Below are 23,671 nucleotides of genomic sequence, written 5' to 3'. Positions count from 1 at the left end.
TTTAATCTTTCTATACGCGGCTCCATTTCTGAATACACGCGTTCGGTTAGCGCGCGAAGTCAATGGTCCTCGGCTCAGGAGCGGCAAATTCGGACTGAATATAGTAAATATTTCATATATATATAAAATATGGTTACAGAAAACATTTTAAAAGCAAGTATGTCGCTCTCAATTTATAATTAAAAAGTTTTCCAATTTGAGAACTTGTTTCATTTTGTCTCAGAAAGTTTACATTCATTCTCAAACAGTGATTTAAATAATTTCTCAAAATCTCTCAAAAGGTACTCATTTTCGTAAGTTCTATTTTAAAAAAGTTTTACTCTAACTGAGTAAATGACGCTCAGAATGAGCATTTATGTTCTTCGTTTTTGTAGTTTCCGAGATCACAGCTTTATGAATGGACAGATAGACGGATAGACGGAAATATATATATATATATATGTATATATATAGGAAAATTGGAGCCTTCTCCATGCAGGTTCTCATTAGTCGCTTGATCGATTGCTTGTTGTTGTTCCATATTGTGTTCTGGCTGATGCAGCGAGTCTTCGTTGCCTTTGTTGCTTATAATAATTAACCTTTTAGCAATCCTCAATTGTACACCACGCTATAGCTCGGGACGAGAGAGAGGGGAGAGACCAGGTCTAGAAACGCAACGAATCCACACAAAAACTCAGTTCGCAAACTGAGTCCCCATCATACCAGAACTGGTATGTACCAACACGACCCATGGTCACACCTTAAAGTCTCATGCCTAACGAAAGACTGAATTACCTCCTCTCCGACACGGCCATCCTGACATATACACATCCTCGTGTCTATAATAAACATCTGAATTTCATTCCACTTAATAATTTTTTTTGAATGCTTCCGAAGAACTTAACCACATAATCTCAAATCCATATAATGTTAACTTCTATTTTTAACATGTAGGCTATTGTAACATATCTCTGTTATATTCTCTTAAAACCCATTTTTTTTTTCATTTACATTTCCAAACAAGAGATCAATAAAACATTTTCAAATTATACATTAATCAGTTCAAATGGTTAATTCGTAAGCCAAAATACAAAACTAGACTTTTACTAGCCAACTTTTAAATTCTTCGCCAAACACAATGGCTTCACACATTTTCAAACAATTTAAATTGTCCATCGCCCAAAAACATGGCTTCACAAATTCATCAACCACATTCCTCGTCCATCGCCCATAACTTGGCTTCACGAATTCATCAAAAACATTTGTAAAGCAACTCGACGTCACGAAATTATCAAACACATTTATGTATAAAGCAACTCTCGTCCATCGCCAATCACATGGCTTCACGTACACTCTCTTTTTCAACAGGATTTTCCAACTGATTGTGTTCTTTGTAATTTACATCAAGCTCTTCTGGAACTTGCACATCCGGTAACTTTCGCAAACTTTCGTGTGGGTACTTGTAACGCCTAATGTTCTGTGTAGACTTTAAAACGAATCGGTCTTCGTCCAACACCTCGACCACTAAAAAGGGTCCTCTGAACTTTGGATCTAATTTCGTTTGCTGTCTCTCGCTGTTTTTAAGCAGCACAATGTCACCCACACAGAACCTTGTTACTTTAGCCATATTTTTTTAAAATTTGGTCTTCTCATATCCAGCGGCCTGCTCCATGTTCTTAGCGGCCAATTCCCTTGATTTAATCTTGTCAATTTCATCTTCGGTATCACTAATAAGTATCAACCCCAGTGGTCGCCCAACTTTACCAATCAAAAGTTCTAAGGGACTACACTTAGTGCTACGATTAACTGTACAGTTAAGAGCTAACTGCACATCCCCCAGTGCATCCTGCCACGATCTAGAGCTTGTCTCAACAGCCATCAACAGATTCTTCAGTGTACTCATGACCCTTTCAACTTGTCCGTTGGCTCGACTAGCGCCCGTTCCAATTAGATGTAATTGTATTTTTTGGCTAGCACAAAATTGCACAAACTTTGTGCCCGTGAAGCTGCGCCCCTGATCGGCAATTAAACGTGTTGGCACGCCAAAAATGGCAATCGAATATTTCATTGTGTGTATACAAGTATTAGCATCCAAGGAAAAGGTGTGATAATAGATAAACGTATTTTGTAAAAGCGTCGATTTTTACAATAATATATTCTTTATTCTTTATTCACTTTTTCTGCTCAATTTTCCCGATATATCTATGTGAACAGTGTGCCAAGAATTGCTTATTTTTGGAATTAGGTGTAATTCCATCTGAGGTTTTCCTGACGTACCCTTAGAAACTCTGCATGTAATGCAGTTCTCCACAAATCTTCGAACATATTTTCCCATACCCGAAAACCAGTAATGATCGTACACTTTATCCAGTGTTTCCTCCCAACCTAGATGCATGATAGACTCATATACCTGATTTATAACTGACCAGCGAAAAGTACGTTTCTGAATTCCTCTGATTCTTTCTATACAAGACACTTGATCTAATTTCATAAGTGGCCACTAATGCCAATGGTAAATCGTCATTCTTCAACTTAGTTAAAATTTCTGATTTTCTGGATCCTTTTGTTGTTCCACCAGTATACAGTTCTCCGATATTTCTGTTAAGTCAATTCGTTTTTCTTCTATTTTATTTAGTACTGAATATTTCTTTAGACACACCGGGTTCCTAGATAGAAAGTCCACGTGTGCCATACGTTTACCATCCCTGTATAAAATTTGGAATTCAAATGTTTGTAGAAACTTCCACCAACGATAAATCTTAGATGACAACTCGACTTTATTTCACGAATTTCATCCCATGCAGATAGTGACGAAAATGTTTTACAGCATTCACGACAGCCAACGTTTCCAATTCTTATGATGTATACCTGGACTTACAGGGGCTAGTTGCTCTGCTAAGGTATGCAACCACACGTGGCTTAGAGTTTATGCGGTGCAAAAAGATGGCACCATGTCCGATAGAGCTGGCGTCGGTATGCAGTTCTATCGGAAATTGAGGATGAAAAATAATCAAGACAGGCTTGTTTGTTAATACACTTATGATTTTACTGGGAATTTGTTCAGGTTGTGTTTGCCAATCAAAACTATTCTTTTCAGATGAGAGAAGATATAAAGGCTTCATCAGTTGAGAAAACCCCGGAATGAATTGACGGAAACGTGACGCCAACCCAATGAACTGTCTTAAAGAAGCAACTGACTTCGGTGGAGGCAACGCCACTAGTGATTCTATTTTGATAAGATTTGGACGTATCTCCCCCGCTTGTATCTCATAGCCAAGGTAGCGAACTGTAGTTTTCAAGAAAAAGCACTTTAAAAGAGAATTCTGCCTTCACTAAAACGTCTATTACAAGTTTTAAACGATCATACGCTTCTTCCTTCGTTTCTGAAACAATTAATATATCGTCCATATAAACAATTAGAAACGAATGAGCAAGGCTCAGTTCTTTAATCCAAAAGGCATCGCAAGAAATTCGTACTGCCCATCAGGGGCAACAAAAGCAGTATATTCGATTGATTCAGACTGCATTGAAATCTGGTAATACCCGCTAGCCATGTCAAGAGAAGTGAAATATTTAGCTCCCCTAAGTCTAGCTATTTGATGTGATATTAACGGTAATGGAAACTTATCAACTACGGTATTTTTATTTAATTCTCTATAATCAACACAAAGTCTAGCTGAGCCGTTTTTCTTCTTTACTAATAATGCAGTACTCGCAAATGGTGAGTTACTAGGCCTGATAACTTTATATTCGATCAATTCTTTAATTTTAGCACGGACTAACTCCCGTTCGCTTGAACTAAGCCTGTATGGTCGCCTTTGCACAGTCTTAGTCGATTCAATCAAACGAATACGCATTTCCCCAGTAATCACACGCGTTTGCGTTTGCAATGATATTAAAATTCCAATTTCATTTTCGACCATTTCAGTTTCAATCTTATCAAAATAGTAGGTTGCGGTTTCACAAATGTTTACAACTTTAGTTTAAAAAATTTTAAAATTATCGTAGGAGACTTCTACTTAAAACCCTTGAGCCAATATTTCACTGCCGATTACAATATTATTTTTCATACATTCGTCTGGTACTATATGAAACAAAACAACCAAGGAATTTCCATCAATCATAATGTTTGATTCAACTTGTGCGGTACTGTAGGTATTGGCATTACCTATCCCCTTTAAAGAAATAACGCTATGAATCCTCTTACCAACTATCTTATTAGAAACGCTTTCCTTAATTAATGAGCACTCAGCTCCCGAATCAAAGGTAATTAGAAATCTCTCACTATTGACCAGCATACTCAATTGAGGCTCCACTATAGCGCATAGCTCCACTCTTTTTTCCGTTCTTACTCCCAATCCGGTATTCTGCACTTTTTTTGACAATTAGTGGCTGTGTGTCCCGGCTCCTGACATCTGTAGCACCCTGACCGCCACTCCTTTCCAGTTGCCGAAACATGGGATCCAGATCTACAGTCTTGCTTTTTGTGGCCTAGTTTTCCACACTGGTAACATTTGATTTCCCCAGTTTTAGCTCGCATCGCCTCTCGGTTCCAGTTTGATGCATTGGGGCGCTCTTTTAGCGCTGAGAATAATTGCAGCTCCACTTGCAGTTCACGTCGATTATTTACAGTCGTTGTATGTATCGTTCGCTGCAAACGCCAAGCACTGGGCCAGAAAGTTAATTTTTTGGCCAAAAATCTGTAATTTCTTTTCTGGAATTAATGGAAGAATGCAGTTTTTTGCGTTTTTCCGCTAAAAGATTGAACTTTTCAACGAACTAAAAATAAAATTTATTGAATTTTATATGGTATAGCAAAATCGAAAAATTTTACGAACTTTTTGGTTTTTTATTTTTATAAAAATAACTATAAGTCGCACTCAATCCATTTTCATACACGATTAAGTATGAGAGAAAACAAATTCAAAACAAGGAAGAACGCTATAGTCGAGTACCTCGACTATCAGATACCCGTTACTCAGCTAAAGGGACCAAAGGAAAATGGAGATATGCAAGCAGCAAAGCGAGATTTAAATGCGCCACCTACCGGCGGTAGACAGATCGAAGCGTTGTGGGCGTTAGAGTGGGCGTGGCAAAGTTTTTTTATCAATCGATAGGTATTGACAAGACCAATACATTTCAGTTAAAATTGTTTATCTAGCATGAAAATTGTGGGCGCCACAGGCTTGGGCGGCTTGTGGGCGTTAGAGTGGGCGTTGCATATTCGCGTAAGAAACTTGTGCTGCGTACAAGGCTACGGAATCTAAATCTAAGATCCCATTTCTCTATCTTTGATATTTTCCGAGATATCCGCGTTCATTTTTACGATTTTTTGAAGTTTGTGGGCGGTTTGTGGGCTTTCAAGTGGGCGTGGTAAACTTTTTTGGGTCAACCGATAGGTATTGATGAGAACCATACATTTCAGTTAAAAATTTTATTCTAGCATGATAACTGTAGGAGCCACAGCTTTGGGCGGTTTGTGGGCGTTACAGTGGGCGTGGCACTCTGCTGAAACAAACTTGCGCTGCGTAAGAAGCTCAGGAATCTGCACGCCTACTCGCAATAGCCTAGCTCTTATAGTTTCCGAGATCTCAGCGTTCATCCGGACGGACAGACAGACGGACAGACGGACATGAAGAATATATATACTTTATGGGGTCGGAAACGCTTCCTCCTGCCTGTTACATACTTTCCGACGAATCTAGTATACCCTTTTACTCTACGAGTAACGGGTATAAAAACTAACACCACTATGAAAGATTATGTCGTTAAAGATTTATGAACCGTTAAAAATTGCTACTTTCGGAGGCTCCCACTTCAACGTTTATTTAATAATCGACCTAACAAAACTTTCTATCTTTTTCTGCTTGTTATCTTTTTAAGTAGCTATTAAGAGCGGTTGCGGAGGTTTTTTAGGCGGTTTTAAATGTGTTTTGTATGAGTTGTTTTTAATTGCAACGTATACTCATCCCATAATCAGTGTGTTTGGTATTCCACGGAACCCTCCCGTTTTATTGCATTTCAAATATTGTGACCCCTCGTTATCTTCTGAGAATGAGCAGGAGAAAGTGAACGTGTGTACCCAAGAACCCGAATCTCACCCCCTACCCTCGAGTCCTTGCTCATGATTGCTTGTGCGCGAAGGTGTGAAATTTCAATTTTGTGAGTTTTGTTCAAAATGTGCAGTTATTATTTTAGAACAGAGAAAATTATACCATTGGAAAGGGCTTGAAAAATGCTTTACAATGATACCAAATTTTTTTTTTTTTTTTTTTTAGTGAGGGGGTATACTAATTACGGTATCGGCGGTCATCGTCGTTTTTTGCCTTTTTCAGTCGAGTAGTGGGAATATACGGGAGCGGCGGTTTTCGCAGCGGCGGTTTGGACGCTGCCGAGACTGCCGCTGCGATGACCGCCGCTGCGGTCTTATACTCTAGTTTTTCTTATATGTTATACGATTCCTTTTGAGGAGTGTGTCTAGGAAAAATGAGCTGAAGAATCACTTTAATGTTCAAGTTGTATAAGACTTATAGGATCACTTTTCAGGGCTGAGGATATACAAAATTGTTTGTGTCTACGATAAAGTTAGACGGATGTCTAGGAAAAATGAGCTGAAGAATCACTTTAATGTTCAAGTTGTATAAGACTTATAGGATCACTTTTCAGGGCTGAGGATATACAAAATTGTTTGTGTCTACGATAAAGTTAGACGGCTGTGTATAGAAAAATTAGGTAGTGGGATCACTTAAGGGTTTATGTTTTAAATTTATTATTGGGAACACTTTTCAGGGTTTATATCTAGAGACCCAATAATATTTATGTATAGGATAAGAAGTTTAGTTTTAAGAATTTCTTAAAACGAAGCACTGAAGCGGAAAATTGTAACGAATTTCAAATTCTGCCTCCTCCCGTATATTCCCACTACTCGACTGAAAAAGGCAAAAAACGACGATGACCGCCGATACCGTAATTAGTATACCCCCTCACTAAAAAAAAAAAAAAAAAAAAAAAAATTTGGTATTTTTGGAAAGCATTTTTCAAGCCCTTTCCAATGGTATAATTTTCTCTGTTCTAAAATAAAAACTGCACATTTTGAACAAAACTCACAAAACTGAAATTTCACACCTTCGCGCACAAGCAATCATGAGCAAGGACTCGAGGGTAGGGGGTGAGATTCGGGTTCGTGGGTACACACGTTCACTTTCTCCTGCTCATTCTCAGAAGATAACGAGGGGTCACAATATTTGAAATGCAATAAAACGGGAGGGTTCCGTGGAATACCAAACAAACTGATTATGGGATGAGTATACGTTGCAATTAAAAACAACTCATACAAAATACATTTAAAACCGCCTAAAAAACCTCCGCAACCGCTTTTAATAGCTACTCTTAGCTTAAGGCTTAGGAAATTCGAATGGTTCATCGCGACATCTTATGCCAATGCTGGCCCGACCTTAACTGACCATTTATTCATATATTGCTTACACAGAGATTTCCTTTCCTTAACCTATGTCAAAGTTGTACACCTTCGATATTTACCTACATCCTAACCCCTCCTACACCACGTTCACCCCCGGTAACTTGTTATCAATACTTGTGTTCGTTTTCCTTCAAATAACCATTCTACTGGGGTGTTGGGCTGCTCCTTATATTCGAGAACCAATCGGATTGGTTCTAGGAGTACAACATGCCTGTATGCACTCCCTGTAGATGTCAACCTGTTAAGTGAACATTCTAGACTATAAAAATGACACCACTCAAATTGCTCAGGATCAGTTCTTCAAATGCCTCAGTACTGCATACCTATGGATCTAACCGTTGAATTTGTCGATTCGGAAAACGAGGTTGAGATTGACAACCTGGAATTACCACCCACGCAAGATTCTGATCTTGAAATAGTTGAACACTCGGATCTGGACCTTGTGCAGGTTTCCGAATCAGAAGATTCGGTTGATCGCCTTCTACAAAGCGTATTTCAACCGGCTGCATCATCGACCCAAAAAAGGGACCGAGAATTGGAGTCTCTTGAATGGAGCCAGTTTCTATTAGGGACTATTACGCAGGCTTTTTTGGAATCCCTTATCACACACGATGAAAGCGAAGGTGAATATCAGTGTGCACAGGAATTTCAATTGGACGACGACCTATCCAGGCCAGAAGAAGATGTTTTCCCTAACGACGACCACATCTTTGAAGAACTTATGGGACCTCAACCGCCACCGACTAACCATTATTTAACTTTGCTGGATGATGGAGATGACAACGCATTACTATGTAGATGTTTTATTTGATCTAGATTCTTAACTTTTTAATTATAAATATACATTAAATAAAGGAAAATAAAGTAAAAACTATTTTTTAAATTGAGATCTTATAATTGTTTTTTATTTATTGGACAATTTTTATTTGGTTTAAAAATACTTTTAAGCTCTGCGTTGTGAACCAACAGACGATGCATATTAAAGTCGTATCGCAACCAAATTTTCCGTACTTTAGGACAGAAATAACAATAATAATAGGAAGATTTAGATTTCTGATAGGCGAAGTTGTGTATTTTTAAGGTATGCGCTTTTAGGCCGCTGCGAGTAGTAAAGGATTTTGTTTCTGAGCACAACTCGCAATGATACTTCACCATTTCGATGTTTTTAAAAATAAACTGACTTTTCTATAAAAAATGTATCTTATATAGCATCTGAGAGACAATTCTTACGTTATATACACTAACTTTATATTAACGCTATTGAAAGATTTATATAAATATAAAAAGAGATAGACATACTGATATGTATTTCTGATTCTTCTTCTTGATTCTCAAGTATTACATAGTTTGAATAAGTATTTTGATATGTATAATGAAGACATATTGTTATCTCATTTACTCCACATGAATTGATAGAAATATATAGTTTTTGACAAGTATAAAAGACCATGTAATTTCGGGTTAAAGAATTAGTATACAACAGTTAGGTACTAGTGCACAACGAATCCAATCTTACGAGGATCAAAAATGGTATGCATATAAATTAAAAGTAAATACATTATCAACTAATTCTGTTAAATTTGATAGGACTTCTTAAAGACCTTAAATGATGTGAAGCCTGTGATTGGCTACACAAAAATTGAAAATCTATGTATTGGATTTGAGTATAAGATCACTGGGTGTAAGCTGAAAAAACACCATATGGAACTAAATTAGCACTGTATTTAACTGACAAGGACGACAAAGATGTTTGAATATTTCTACCTAAAAGTTATGTGAACAAATTTTCTACAAAGACACCATTTAGGAAATTAAATGAGAATGGAATAACTCATATGGTATATAAAGGAAAAGATCTGAACAGATATAGTTGTGCTCAAATTGAATTTTTATCAGTAAATAAGTAAAGTAAATAAAATTCTTCAATATAAAGAGCTGAGTTTTTTAATCCAACAACAGTCTTAAATCGGTCTGAAAAAGAAATAGTTTTCCTTAAAAATGTACGCTCAACAGATTGAACTATTCTTGATGCAATTTAAAGGCATGCTTTTCGAGCAACACCTACAAAGGATGGAGTTCCTAAAAGCTACTTTGGAGGATTTAGAGAAAAAAGAGTTGATCCATTCGAAGTTCGGATTCCATTATAAGCTTTGTCCCTGGAGCGACGATGGTGCCTCATCTGGACCAGACACATGTCAGTGTCATATGCTGCCTGCACTGAAAGAGGAAGCCCTTAATCTAATGATTAAATATTATAAGTTAAACAAACGTATTGCTCCAAAACAATGAATAAAACGAATTAATTTTACTTAAATATATATGTTTTTTATTTTTTAAAATGGTTCTTAAACATTTTTATTATTAATTTGTCATTAAATGAATAGTCGTTTTTCTTGAATTTTCTTTAAAAAAAATCTAGTGTTTTCTTTTTACTTTTAAAAAGACCGTACAGCATACAATAATGTCCGCAAGTGTTAGAAAAGTATCCCTGTAGTTGTTGCTTATTAAAAAAAAATTTATAAGCGTTAGATTTTAAAAATTTTACAAATTCTTTTTTCTGGGGATATTGACCGTATGAATCGAAAAATTCTGCTGACCTACGACTATCAAAATAAAATGCAATCCAATGAGTTCCAGGTTGATCTGAAGTGTCGGTATTCGCAATTATTAGTGCGGGATACTTTAAAATAGTTTTTGGTAACCTCTCCGAAGGAAAAACTCCTTTAAAAATAGATTTTGTCTTTGGATGCTTAGAAAGAAAATGTTCAATTTGTAAAGTATTCATTTTAAAAGAGCGTACGAATATTTCTATGCTTATCAATATCAATCATTGAATCGTATTCACAGTATACCAAGCAAGTAACTGCTTCAGCAAGTGGTTCCGAAAATCTTCCTTCGATTCTTATAGTACCTTGAGAGATTAAATTTGAACATATAGTTGAATTTGATTGATCAGCAGTTAAGTCAAAGCCTAATATAAAACTGTTTGAATCAAACATTTCCTTGGTAATTTGTAGTCCCCGATCGTAATGTTTAATTCCACATGATCTAAAAAGCATATTATAACCTCTTGAGCTTTGAACCTTTTCAGCGTTCGAGTAATCGAACTCCAGAGCCTGGGAAGGAACTTGAACTCCATTAACCAATAGGTTAAAGCGTTGAGTTTTAAAATGTTCAAATTGAAATGGGTCTAAGGTTCGGTTTCCTGAGTATGAGCGGTTTTTAACCATACAAAAGGCCAGAAAATTTGGTATTTGACCAATAACTGCGTTGTCTATCGACAGTGTATTGTTTCCTGGATATATTGTAAATGATTTGACTTCAACCTTGCTGAATGGGTACAAAGCATTTTTTGTTTGTAAAACATGATGATGAGCCAATAAAATGCTTGGGTTAACTGTTATATGGTTCATGAAAAGTTGTGCTTCTAGTATCTTTAAATTTGATTCAGTACCAGTTTCTATTAAATAAAATGCTGTTTTTTCAATATTGAAATTAATTCTTAAATCAACATTGTTAACAAGCAGTTTGGTTTGATTAAAAATATCTCCATGAACTTTTCCGAATAACTCAACCTTGTTACTATTTTGAAACATATTTTTAAGGGTCTCATTCGAGTCCGGATATACATATTTTCCTGCTGTTATTCTACCAAAATTTGGAAAATAACCTTGGGAGGCCAAGTGACTTTCAGAGGCGTCACTTCCATAGTTTAAAATTGTTTGCAAATACGCTCTAAAGTGATAATTATTATCACTTTGCGATACCAGTATATTATTTAAATAAATTGATGAACTTCTAAATATTGAATGTAGAATATTGTTTACAACACCAACAGCATTTCCTTCAATGCTGCTGTTATCATTTTTTTTAAGTTGCACAACAAGTCGTAAATAAACACTTGATAAATCTCGATACGTTTCACCATTTCCCAAGCAAACAAATTCGATTGAAGAGGCGCCGTAAAAAGAAGCAATGGGATTGTATGATACTTCTTCAGTTCTTAGGATAGAACTTTGAGTGGGGTTTGCCGCAAACAAATCTAATTCACTTTTCATACATTCGATATGCGTACTCATTTTGCTTTAGAAAAAATATCTTTAATATTTAATTTTCTTGTTGATTTTTTTTTTTTTAGGTTGCGTTTGGGTATGTTTACGTTGTCGTTTAGATGTATAATGAAGTCGTTTTTTCCTATTACCTAGCCTTTTATTTCTTTTTCCACTTCCACTTTGAAAACGGGTAATTTTATCAATTGCTTTATTTGAAAGATTTGTTAAAGCAATTTTACTTTGTTCTTGAATTATATCTCTTAAAGGCTTTCTCCCAAATTCATTGATTACAGCCTTACCAGTCTCAGCAGCCTGATTTTTTATAGCAGTTATGCCCGAAAGAAAAAGAGGTTTTATGTAATTAAAAAGACCGCTAAAGTCCTTGTTGCACTATATGGGGAGATATGTAAAGACTTCCGATATTACTTAAGCCCCCACCACACTGATTTACATAATAATCCTGATAAGATTTCACCATGATGACTATTTTAGTTCTAAATAAATAATATTTGGGTATGCATTATTTATAGTCTTGACCTTCTCCTTCTTCTAAAGTGAAGAGTAACGAAAATCGGAACAGCTGAAGTTTCAAATGGTACCTTATATCCATTGGAATCAGTAATTAATATTGAGATTTCATTTGGTGACCATATGTCCAAAGGATAATATTCAATATTATTAAATTGAATATTTTGTTCCTTTCCATTATAATGCAATACACGAAGGCATCGTGGTCTTTTACTACCTACTGACCTTGGTTTTATTATGTCCGTGTAAATAAAAATCAATCCGTTTTTCAGGTATATTCGTTTGAATGGATACATTTTTATATCTAAATGTTTCAGCATTTACAAGACTAACAAATTCGGTTTCTTCAACGACATTTTTATCTTGGTTAGGTGTATATTTAATGTAATTATTCAAATATATATCTGTAATACCGACTTCCCAATCATCGTTCATGTCTTCTGGAATGTTTACAATGTTTGTAAATGCACACTTTACGTTGTCAGGAAAAACATTCATTGAGTCATTACTTAACAATGTGATAAAAATCTCATTTAAATATCCCATATCTGATTTTTTATGGAAGTTAATGATATGAAATCCAATTTAATTTATTTTTACCGGTTTGTACTGTGTTTTTTGTTCTAACCGATCGCATTAACCTTTGACGTCCTGTTACATATTTAAAATTTTGATAAGGTAAAGTTTCCGTTTTTAATTTTTGTAGTTTTGCTTTTAATTTACGTTGTCGTTCATTAAGCTTCACTTTGAGCACTGGTTTCTCTAATCCTATTTTCTTTTTATCTGTTTGACTATCTAAAAAAGAGGTATCACTCACTTTTCGTTTATCTGATACTACATTTTCTTTTTTATTTGAACTAAAATCCTCATCATCACTTTCAGGCGGTAAATCGGGGAACTCAAATTTTTCCTGACGTGAGTGTTCATGCTTTGATGTTGATTTTGATGTGCTGGGCTTTATATCTATCCAATCAGTGGTTTGGGATTCACTTGTTCTGGTTGTAATAGGATTCGCTTTTTGTTCATTTTGAAGATTCCATGATTTATTACGTTTTTTATTTTGATAGTAACTTAATTCTTGACGAATTTTGAGCCATTTATCGAAATTACTTATTTTGTTATTATTCAAAATTGGTAAAAATTTTATATTTATTAATTCATTTCCTCTATCATTGTTTAACAATTTCTGATAGCTGTTAGGATGCATTAAAATTACTTTGCTTAAATTATGTTTATTTTTAATCATTTTTTAAAAGTTTTCCAAAAATTCCAGAAAGCAATGAAGTTATTAGAATCGGTAGAAATCCCCCTTTTTGAATAAGGACTTTTCTCTTAGAGTTTAATGTACGCTTTGGGCACGAAAGGTAGCGCAATGCATTTTTATACTTTTTTAGAGCATTAAGATGGGATTTAGTAACTTTATGGGATGGGATTTAGTAACTTTATTCTCTACTATTGTTTTTACCAGGTCACTATTACTATTGCTTATAATTGCCTTACGTAGTCTGTTGTCGGCCTTTTTGAGCACATGCAATAAATGTTTGTTCGCTTTCAAGCGATTTAGGCTCTTTTTGTAAACCATTTTCATTTGAATAGCACACAGAATATTCTGAATTAAAAATGTCAGATCTAAATTTTAAGAGATCGTTAATGCCCTGAGTGAGATCAATAAGTAAATATCCGTGAGGTTGTTCCGTTACTTCTTTATATATTCTAAATAGCTCCGTTGGGTTTTCTGGGTATATTTGTCTTGCTAAACATTGAAATTGAAGCTTATCACGAGGATTTTTGAAAGCAACAATGTATTTGGTATTAAGTGAAATATCTCTGGTGTGCGAAGATTTATGAAATATGTTCTGAGTTACCACTATTACTGATAAATTCCTATGGTGTGATCCTTTTGCAAACAGCTCACACACATTTTTATTAAAGGCTCCCATCATCAAGTCATCCAATATTAAAAGAATTGGTTCATTCGTTTCATTTTCAACTGTTTCAGGGACTCCTTTAAAATATTCAATTTTTTCGAAATTGGGCTTGGCACTCTCCTCTGCATAACACCAAATAATTCGATCTATTGAAATATTAAAAAGATCATTCTTTTTGGTGATTAGATTTTCTAAAAAGGTTGTTTTTCCCGATCCTGAGGGTCCACAAATAAGCATTGTAAAAGGATGTATAAATTCTGCAAACATTTTTTTTATTAAAAAAATTTATTTTCTTCGGAATGAATTTTAATATATTATATTATTACTAATTGCTTATATAATGTTTTAAAGTTACACTAGGTTTTATTAATACTCTCTTGATCGCGTTTCTTGGAGCAGTTCTTCTCGAAATGAGTATCAGATCCGCAATAATTACAATAAATAAGTTGCGTGTATCCATTTTTACGGGGATCATTTCCAAAAAATCTCTTAAAAGAATCCATAATAAGAGACAACCTGATAGGACCATGAATTTCTTTTTACTAAATTTTAAACACATGTGTCACCATTGCTATATATTTCGTAATTGGTGTTTTCTAAGAAAACAAACAGCTTAAATAAATTATTTAATAAACATCGAAGTGGAAGTTTTTTCTTATGTATTCTACAATTTGTAAAAAAATTGGGTAGTTGAGTTAAACTTCTTCCAATATCTATATCGATAATGTTTGTTGATAAATACTTGATTAAAAAATTCTTTTTAATTTCACCACGAACAAGAACTGCGTGATACTTATTGAGTGGTGTTAGTATTTCTTCAAGACTTGTGTACGGAATATCTCCAGCTGACCAATCCAATCCGTTTACGTTCTGCTGGTTAAGGTGCTGCTGCTTAAGAGCTCCATTATCCAATTCTTTTATGTTATATGGCGGTTTGAAATGGAAAAAATTAGGTATAACAGTTCCAGCAGGCATAAACGCCAGCTCTTTAACGAAAACTTGTTTGTTGTTACCAAGTACATATTGAAAATCTACTATAATGCTTGAATTACGATCGACTGTGTTCATCATTGGTTGAGATTTTTTAATCAACTGAGGGTGTGCCTGCTGGGGCTTTCTCCTTTATATACCGGTAAGACTAGAACATATTTACAGTTTATTTAAAGTAGTCTTACCTGATGGACATGTGTGTAACTAAAAGAAATAAAACTTCTCGAAAGAAACAGGATCACGAAGTCATTTTTGGATTCGAGTATTATGTTGTTCATAACTTAAAATTGAAATGTGGTCTGTCAACTACTCGAAAATTTTTGCCAATGGTTTGGATGCAGCAAAGTAAAAATAATTTCATTGGATTTGACAAAGACGAATGGATGCAACTGCTTACGTATAAGGAATTTATTCAGTTGAAACTGGACCAGTATGACTTCTTGATGCCTGATACAATTATTGATCATCCGTGCTTGCATTCCATAAAATGTAACTTTAGATTTAGGAAATCAGATAATCAATACGTTTTTGTGATTAATCAGTATGGTAACAAAATTGAGTTTGATTCAGAGTCCTGGAGATCATTACTAAGATTAGGCATATTTTTTACTACATTTTTATGTTGGAACTCCATATTACGACAGCAAGTAATATATCTTTACAATAATCATATTATTCCTAAGTGTGTATCTTTACAAAAATTCGATATTCAACTATCTGATTTAGAAAGTACCTATGATAAAGATGTGCAAATAGATTTAACCCGATTATGTTTTGAAATTTCCAAGAAGATGCGTACAGAAATAAAAAGAGATGTTCTTGTATATAAGCAAGCATTATTGACTAAGCAACCATCGTCATCAAATAAAAAATAACACTAATAAATCAACACCTTAAGATGAGCAAACAACAAGTTGTCGATGAAATTCATAAGGCAGCGCGAAAAAACTTTATACGGCGAAAGTTCGTTCAAAAAGGGATAAATGACACATGGCAAATTGATTTAGTTGAAATGATACCGTTTTGGAAAGAAAATAAGGGTTTTAGATATTTACTGACCGTTATTGACACGTTCTCAAAGTATGCATACGCCGAGGCAGTTAAGACAAAGTCTGCCCTGGATGTAGCAGAGGCAATGAAATCTGTTTTTAAAAAGAGTAAAAGTACACCCAAGAATATTCAGTCAGATCAAGGGAAAGAATTTTTTAATTCCACTTTTAGGAAATTAATGGATAAATTTGATATAAATCATTATCATACTTATACGCATCTCAAGGCTTCTATATGTGAACGCTTTAATCGAACATTTAAAAATCGTATGTGGAAAATGTTTAGTATGCAGGGTAAATATAAGTGGATTCATAACATCAATTATCTCGTAAATCAATACAATAATTCTTATCACCGAACAATTAAAATGAAGCCTATAGATGTCTGCACGAAAAATGAAGAGTTTATTTTAAAATCAGTATATAATATACCAAAAATATTTCCAAGACATAAATTTTTAGTAGGTGATTTTGTTAGAAAAAGTAAATACAAGGGAGCATTTATGAAAGGGTACGAACCAAATTGGACCACAGAAGTTTTTAAAGTTTTAAAAGTTAAGTCTACATACCCCGTAACATATGAAATACAAGATTACATGGGTACCCCTATTAATAGGTCATTTTATGAAGAGGAACTTCAACAAGTGAAAGACAAAAATGCTTTCCTAGTAGAGAAAATACTAAAAAGGAAAAATAATCAAGTGCTTGTAAAATGGAGCGGTTTCGATTCCAGCCACAACTCATGGATATCTGTAAATGACCTGCTAAAGTAATAAAACGCAACAATAACAAGTTTAATTTTTTATCTATTTATTTACAAATTTTTATTCTTATAATATAAATATATAAGCATTTATTTAATAATGGGTTTAATTTTGGATACTATTTAATATATGTTCAATATTATAATGACCATGAGCCAATGTATTACAATTATCTGGTAAAATATATCTCTTATCATCCTTATAATTAAGACTTATTTTGTTCATAATTTCAGTATAGAGGATGTGCGACCTACTTCGAATAACTCGCTGGGATCCATAAAATGTTTTTTTATATTTTATACATTCTATATAATCTTCATGATTCAGTTTTTTAATAACTGATTTCTTAACTCCTTTAATTTTTTTTATACATTCGTTTTCGTTTCCTTCCTTATCAACTAAACAAGAGTATGCCTTAGCCTTAAGTCCAGCAAAAGAAGTCATAACCCTACCTGCATGTTCATCCTTCATTTTTCCAGGTTCCCTATTATTAGCTTGAACTATATTAAATTGGTTATCTAGTTTATAATTTGAGGTATCGAATCGTTCGGGATTTTCTTTTATAGTTTCGTAAAAGTCTTCCTCTGAAGATAAAATAAATGAATCTGTATCCATATAAATTATTTTCGAAGAAGGACTTTTAAGTAATAGAAAATTATAATAAAATTCATACATTAACCATTTAGATAATTCTAAAACAGCAACTCCTATATATTTTGGTTTATCATACATAATTTTTGATGGTGTTGATTCAATCGCTGTCCCGAATATCTCAACGCTATGGAAATCATGTCTAGCTATGCGTTGCCTGAAGCCTGGCGAATTTTGCCTTGATTTATAATGTTTTACTAATACTATATTTCTTCGCTTGGCAACATTTTCCATTGTTTTGCCGTATACTGCATTATTCATTAACTTACAAAAATTTTTTTCAAAATCATTTTCGGCTAGTTTTCTTTGATCAGTGCTTAAATCAATATAAGGCTTTAACCAGCATGATTGTGTAAAAGACAAAACCCTATGTATTTTTTTTACAATTAAACCATGCTGTATACAAAGTTGAAGCTGTTTTAAGTGGATAATGTATTCGCTTTTATTCGTTAGATCAGCTATAAGTTTTTTCTGCTTACCTCCTGGAGGAACTTTGTTTTCTGGACAGAAAGGCAAGTAGTTATGTGAGTCATGCCGATCAGTAGGATATTCTAAATCAACTTCTAATATATATCCTACATTTCCCTTAACAGAAATATTTTTATAATCGAACGATTCTAATTGATCATTACTTAAAAATTTAAATCCTGATAGCGGTAAAGGTTGACTCATTGCCCAACCATATAAATTATTTGCATCAATATAGCTCAGATAGTTATTTGGTTTACTTGAATCAAAGTTAGTTATATATTTATTATTAGCTGTAGAAATTCTTTGGGTACATTGAGTTAACCCACCCCTTATCGCTCTTTTTAAGAAATTGTACATGTCTCCGTCGCTAATAAGTTCTAAATTTACATTAGTATACTTCAGCATAGCATCCCAAGATATTGACGGTGCTGTAACATAGTTAATAGGGTCTAGCTTATAAATTTTCTGACAAATTTTTCTAAAATTTTCGAAAACATCGGTCAAAATTAAAACATCACTTTCTAAATAAAGTTTTATATAATCTTTTATAGTATTACAATTGAGTGTTTTCCAAACCTTTCGGGCAAAATTGTAATCATCTATACTACAATTTTCTTCGCTGAGAGAATTGTAAAAACTATCAATGTCAGGAAGCTGGGTATCCTCAAATTTTTCAAAACTATCTAAATAGTCGTAAGGGAAAACACCCTTCCTACGCATTTGCTTAAATTTTTCTCCCTGAAATTTAGTACTTAGAATTTTAAAATCTTTGTCCTCCATGTAGCTCGATAGTTTTTCTAAGCTCGAATTTAAAAATCTAATCGAATCGATGTATCTTATTTTGAATCTATTTGAGGCATTTATTTTAATTGTCTGCGTTAGCGCTATATAAAGCTCTTTACTACATGGTATGGGGCTTAAGTCTCCTTCTAATTCAGTAATGAATAAATGTATGTCATATTTAGATAAGTTATGAAATACTACAGGAAAGAAGGGATCACTTAATTTGTACTTTGGCTTACAATTTTTATGAATGGGACCCATGTATTTTCCAGAAAATTGATCAAAATATTTGTCCAGGTCGTCAGCGTTGATTTCCTTTTCACAGGCACAGCAGTTGCCTTCCTGTTCATGGATTGTGCTAGCAATCGGGTTTTTGGGGGTTGACCAGTACATGTAAAACAAGCTCGTAGTTTTTTCCTTTAGTGATTTGCAGAATTTTTGTATGCAGTCAGCGCCTATAAAATTATACAAAATTTGAATTAGTTTTTAAAATAGTAATATATTAATTTTTTGATGTTTTTTACATACCTTCATATGTCCACAATTCGTTAAGATCAGGATTATATTTATAAGCTATATAAAATGATACGGCACATGCAGTATTCTTCTGCACTTTTGTTGTTGACGACGTTGAAGACGAATTTAGGCATGTTCTATAGTTTTCAAGAACAGCCTCAATATCGGCATATATCACCACCGGAGGAGATAATTTTTTGTGAAAGCCCTTGAATGAAGTTGTAGTATTTGCTTCAGGGTAAAACGAGGCCACTTTTCCGCATTCAAATTTGTTGTGGGTAGTATTATTAACCGTGAAAAACTGTAGACAGTTATCACAAAAATATCCTCCTGATTTAGCCTTGGAATGCTGTGAGTAGCATAATCTTTTTACACTTGTAATATAAGCGTAATGCATACTTTCTTGGTTAACGTTATTTATTCCCAATACATTTATGTGGTTACTTCGAAAACATTTTGTTCTAAACGTTGGACCGATAATTTTGTCACCATCAGCATCGATCTCATAAATATTTAAGCTAAAATCTTTATTATTTTTCTCGAAATGAATAATTCCTTTATTGGTGATTGGAAACTCGATTCCTGAAAAATCCAATCTTATACCGTCATATACAATTATTTCGTTATTAATATTAATGTGGTAAGTTGTGGGCTTTGTCATTTTCTCTCGTGAATACTTTTTTTGCTTTGCTGTTGTAAAGGTAGCACTCTCATGAGTTTTATTAGCTATGAATGCCAGTATGCACCATTTGAAACAAAATACGTCAGTATTCTGTACGTTTATAAGTGCATTTCGGGCTCTTATATTCTTCGGGGCCTGTATGTATCCGCTAGCAGGAATGTTTTCTAGCTTGATTATAGTAATTTCAAAATAGTTGAAATTTTTTATTGCCCAACCAGAGTCTTTTTCTTGAAACTCACTGCTCGATGCTAATAAGCTATCTACTGCCATATTTAGTTCATCGATAATGTCTTCATTTTGGTATACAGATTAATATGCAGTCCCAAAATGTTTTATTGTTTCAACAGTAACTCCTTCGTCTGTTTGTTTAATATAGGTACCTGTGAGGAGTTGAATAACTCCCCACAAATAGAAGCAGCAGCAGATGGCCGGCCGCTTACCAGATACGCGGCGAATTCGCGTAGTAACGGCGCGGCGAGGAGAACGAGAGAGTTTGGAGACTTGGATAGAGAACAAGAGAGTTTGGAGACTTGGATGGAGAACAGGAGAGTTTGGAGACTTGGATGGAGAACAGGAGAGTTTGGAGACTTGGGTGGAGAACGAGAGAGATTGGAGACCAAGGAGCGGAGATCGAGAGAGAATGGAGACTTCGCGGGCAGAGCAAGAGTGCCGTGTGCAAAAGCGGATAACGGAACTTCACCGGACTTTGGACTCTCCCGTGAACTTTGGACCGGGAGAAGAAGTGTCACATCTCGGCAGTGGAGTGGCACACAGGCGTGCCACAAACATCGTGGGAATCAGCGGGACGGCAGCAGTGGGCGGAGCATCGATTGGAAGCGGTACGTGAAGGACAAGTGGGTCAACCAGGAGGCGCGGACTTTGGACCCGGAGTGGAGAGATCCAGCGTGCCGTGCGCAAAAGGGGAATAACGGTTCCCGGAAGCCCTATATAAGGCCGCAGAGCGCTGGCAGCTGGATCAGTCGATCACGAGGAGTCAAGCCTTCAAGATCAGTCAAAAGTACCAAGTGAACAACCAGTCAAGCAAGTAATCTACGAGGGAGCTACAACCAAGCGAGTCGTCGGAAGCAACGCCGTGGGAAGCACACAAGGAGCGAGATCGCCACGTCGAGACGTTCGGGATTGGGACATCAGGAATCTCCGAATTGAGACACAAGTGGCTGAGTTCCGGAGGGCATCACACGGCTAAGTCAAGGCGCTTCGTTTTCCAACTTTGTCACGACCACACCCTGGCGAGTCGCCCGGCGGGTCTGTCAGAGACAAGCGGAAGAGTCCTACGACGAGGAACCGTCAGTTTGGGGAGGAAAGTTGTCTGAGACCCAGCGTACCTTGCCCGACCAAGCAGGACCTGGCGTGACGGACGAGCGGTAGATCGATTTGCGGTTTCAAGAGGCGAACGCCTGGAGAGCCCTGCGATTACCGGCGAAGTTCCTGAACAGCAACCGCCCAACTCCCCGAGTGCCAGAACGACAAGCTACTGGTCAGGAGACAACGCAGAAGACATCGGCAGCGACGCCAGCAGACATTTTCCGGTAGCCACGTTACCATCGCCGCGCGGAGCTCATTGGGGAGCGCAGGCGCGTCACGGACGATAAGCAGTAGGGTGAAGTCGGGTGGAACGTTCGTCTGCGCTAGGCGTAAAGCGAAGTGAACTGCTAGGCAGCCTCCTGGCGACAGCCTGGACTGTCAGCGCGATCTGAGCAAGAACCTAGCGGGACCGTCCGGGACAGAGCAAGGGACAGGTATTGCCTCGAAAGGCGTCGGCCTGGAGAGCAAGGCTTGTTCACCCTAGTCTGAGAACGGTGACGCTTCCCTAAGCCCACAAGGCCGAACTCTCTGCGAGTCTAAGGCGCAACAAGCGACCCCGAGGCAGCACGTCGGCGAGTGAGCAGAGGCGGCCACTACGAGCGTCCCGAGACCCAGGAGCCAAGCGGAAGCCGAGTCAACGCGTCGACAAGCCAGAAGGAGGAGCACCAGCAGCCGGCGGAACCAGAACGAGGAGATACAGAAGCCAGCATAGCCACACACCCGCTGTACCAATACCACGAGAATAAATCCCACTGTTGCCATTTGAACCTTTGTTTTCTCACTGATCTACGGGGCAGTCACGTCATATAAATTTGGTGGGACGAACACACAATCTTCTGAGCTAGCCGCACGAATCTCGTAGCGAGCAGACATACAAAAATCAGTTCGTTACATCTGGCGCCCAACGTGGAAATGTCGCAACGAGCAGGTGGCAACGCCGCACCGTCGGTATCGATAAACGAATAAACATCGATCACGCACGAATGGTGTGACCAGGCGGAGGAAGCGATAAAAGGAAGGGAACGCAGCAATGAGCAGCGAGCTGGGGATCGATAGCCCAGGAGTATCGATGTCCCAGTGGGAACACAGGAAATATCGGCGCGGGAGATTTAAAGTTGCTACGAGGAGGATGACCAGCGCTGTAGAAACTCAACGGAGTTAAGAGCGTCGAGGGAGCATCGAGGGAGCAACGAGGGAGCGCCGCGGGAATCACAAGGACTCGAAGGCTGGGATAAGCAAGGAAACGCCGGAGAGTAGGAACCAGTCTTAAATGTTTCCCGAAGTAAGGGGGGAATGTGAGGAGTTGAATAACTCCCCACAAATAGAAGCAGCAGCAGATGGCCGGCCGCTTACCAGATACGCGGCGAATTCGCGTAGTAACGGCGCGGCGAGGAGAACGAGAGAGTTTGGAGACTTGGATAGAGAACAAGAGAGTTTGGAGACTTGGATGGAGAACAGGAGAGTTTGGAGACTTGGGTGGAGAACGAGAGAGATTGGAGACCAAGGAGCGGAGATCGAGAGAGAATGGAGACTTCGCGGGCAGAGCAAGAGTGCCGTGTGCAAAAGCGGATAACGGAACTTCACCGGACTTTGGACTCTCCCGTGAACTTTGGACCGGGAGAAGAAGTGTCACATCTCGGCAGTGGAGTGGCACACAGGCGTGCCACAAACATCGTGGGAATCAGCGGGACGGCAGCAGTGGGCGGAGCATCGATTGGAAGCGGTACGTGAAGGACAAGTGGGTCAACCAGGAGGCGCGGACTTTGGACCCGGAGTGGAGAGATCCAGCGTGCCGTGCGCAAAAGGGGAATAACGGTTCCCGGAAGCCCTATATAAGGCCGCAGAGCGCTGGCAGCTGGATCAGTCGATCACGAGGAGTCAAGCCTTCAAGATCAGTCAAAGTACCAAGTGAACAATCAGTCAAGCAAGTAAACTACGAGGGAGCTACAACCAAGCGAGTCGTCGGAAGCAACGCCGTGGGAAGCACACAAGGAGCAAGATCGCCACGTCGAGACGTTCGGGATTGGGACATCAGGAATCTCCGAATTGAGACACAAGTGGCTGAGTTCCGGAAGGCAACACACGGCTAAGTCAAGGCGTTCGTTTTCCAACTTTGTCGCGACCACACCCTGGCGAGTCGCCCGGCGGGTCCGTCAGAGACAAGCGGAAGAGTCCTACGACGAGGAACCGTCAGTTCGGGGAGGAAAGTTGTCGGAGACCCAGCGTACCTTGCCCGACCAAGCAGGACCTGGCGTGACGGACGAGCGGTAGATCGGTTTGTGGTTTCGAGAGGCGAGCGCCTGGAGAGCCCTGCGATTACCGGCGAAGTTCCTGAACTGCAACCACCCAACTCCCCGAGTGCCAGAACGACAAGCTACTGGTCAGGAGACAACGCAGAAGACATCGGCAGCGACGCCAGCAGACATTTCCGGCAGCCACGTTACCACCGCCGCGCGGAGCTCATTGGGGAGC

At 37.3% G+C, this 23,671-nt stretch overlaps 2 protein-coding genes across 3 annotated transcripts in view; both read right to left on the bottom strand.

The window, feature by feature from the left end:
* Positions 1-23,671, bottom strand: part of LOC119562446 (sarcoplasmic calcium-binding protein, alpha-B and -A chains-like) — a 112,442-nt gene that overhangs the window by 66,609 nt on the left and 22,162 nt on the right. The gene's annotated exons all lie outside the window — the stretch shown is intronic.
* Positions 16,837-20,378, bottom strand: LOC119562445. The gene is made up of 2 exons (XM_037875630.1): positions 19,204-20,378; positions 16,837-19,130 (listed from the first exon to the last, which is right to left on the bottom strand). The coding sequence occupies exons 1-2, from the start codon at positions 20,141-20,143 to the stop codon at positions 16,876-16,878; spliced, it is 3,195 nt and encodes a 1,064-aa protein (XP_037731558.1). The 5' UTR covers positions 20,144-20,378; the 3' UTR covers positions 16,837-16,875.

Source organism: Drosophila subpulchrella, unplaced genomic scaffold, assembly GCF_014743375.2.
Source record: "Drosophila subpulchrella strain 33 F10 #4 breed RU33 unplaced genomic scaffold, RU_Dsub_v1.1 Primary Assembly Seq477, whole genome shotgun sequence".
Lineage (NCBI taxonomy): Eukaryota > Metazoa > Arthropoda > Insecta > Diptera > Drosophilidae > Drosophila > Drosophila subpulchrella.
Note: the sequence above shows the minus strand (reverse complement) of the source record. Positions and strands in the feature narration are given on the sequence as shown.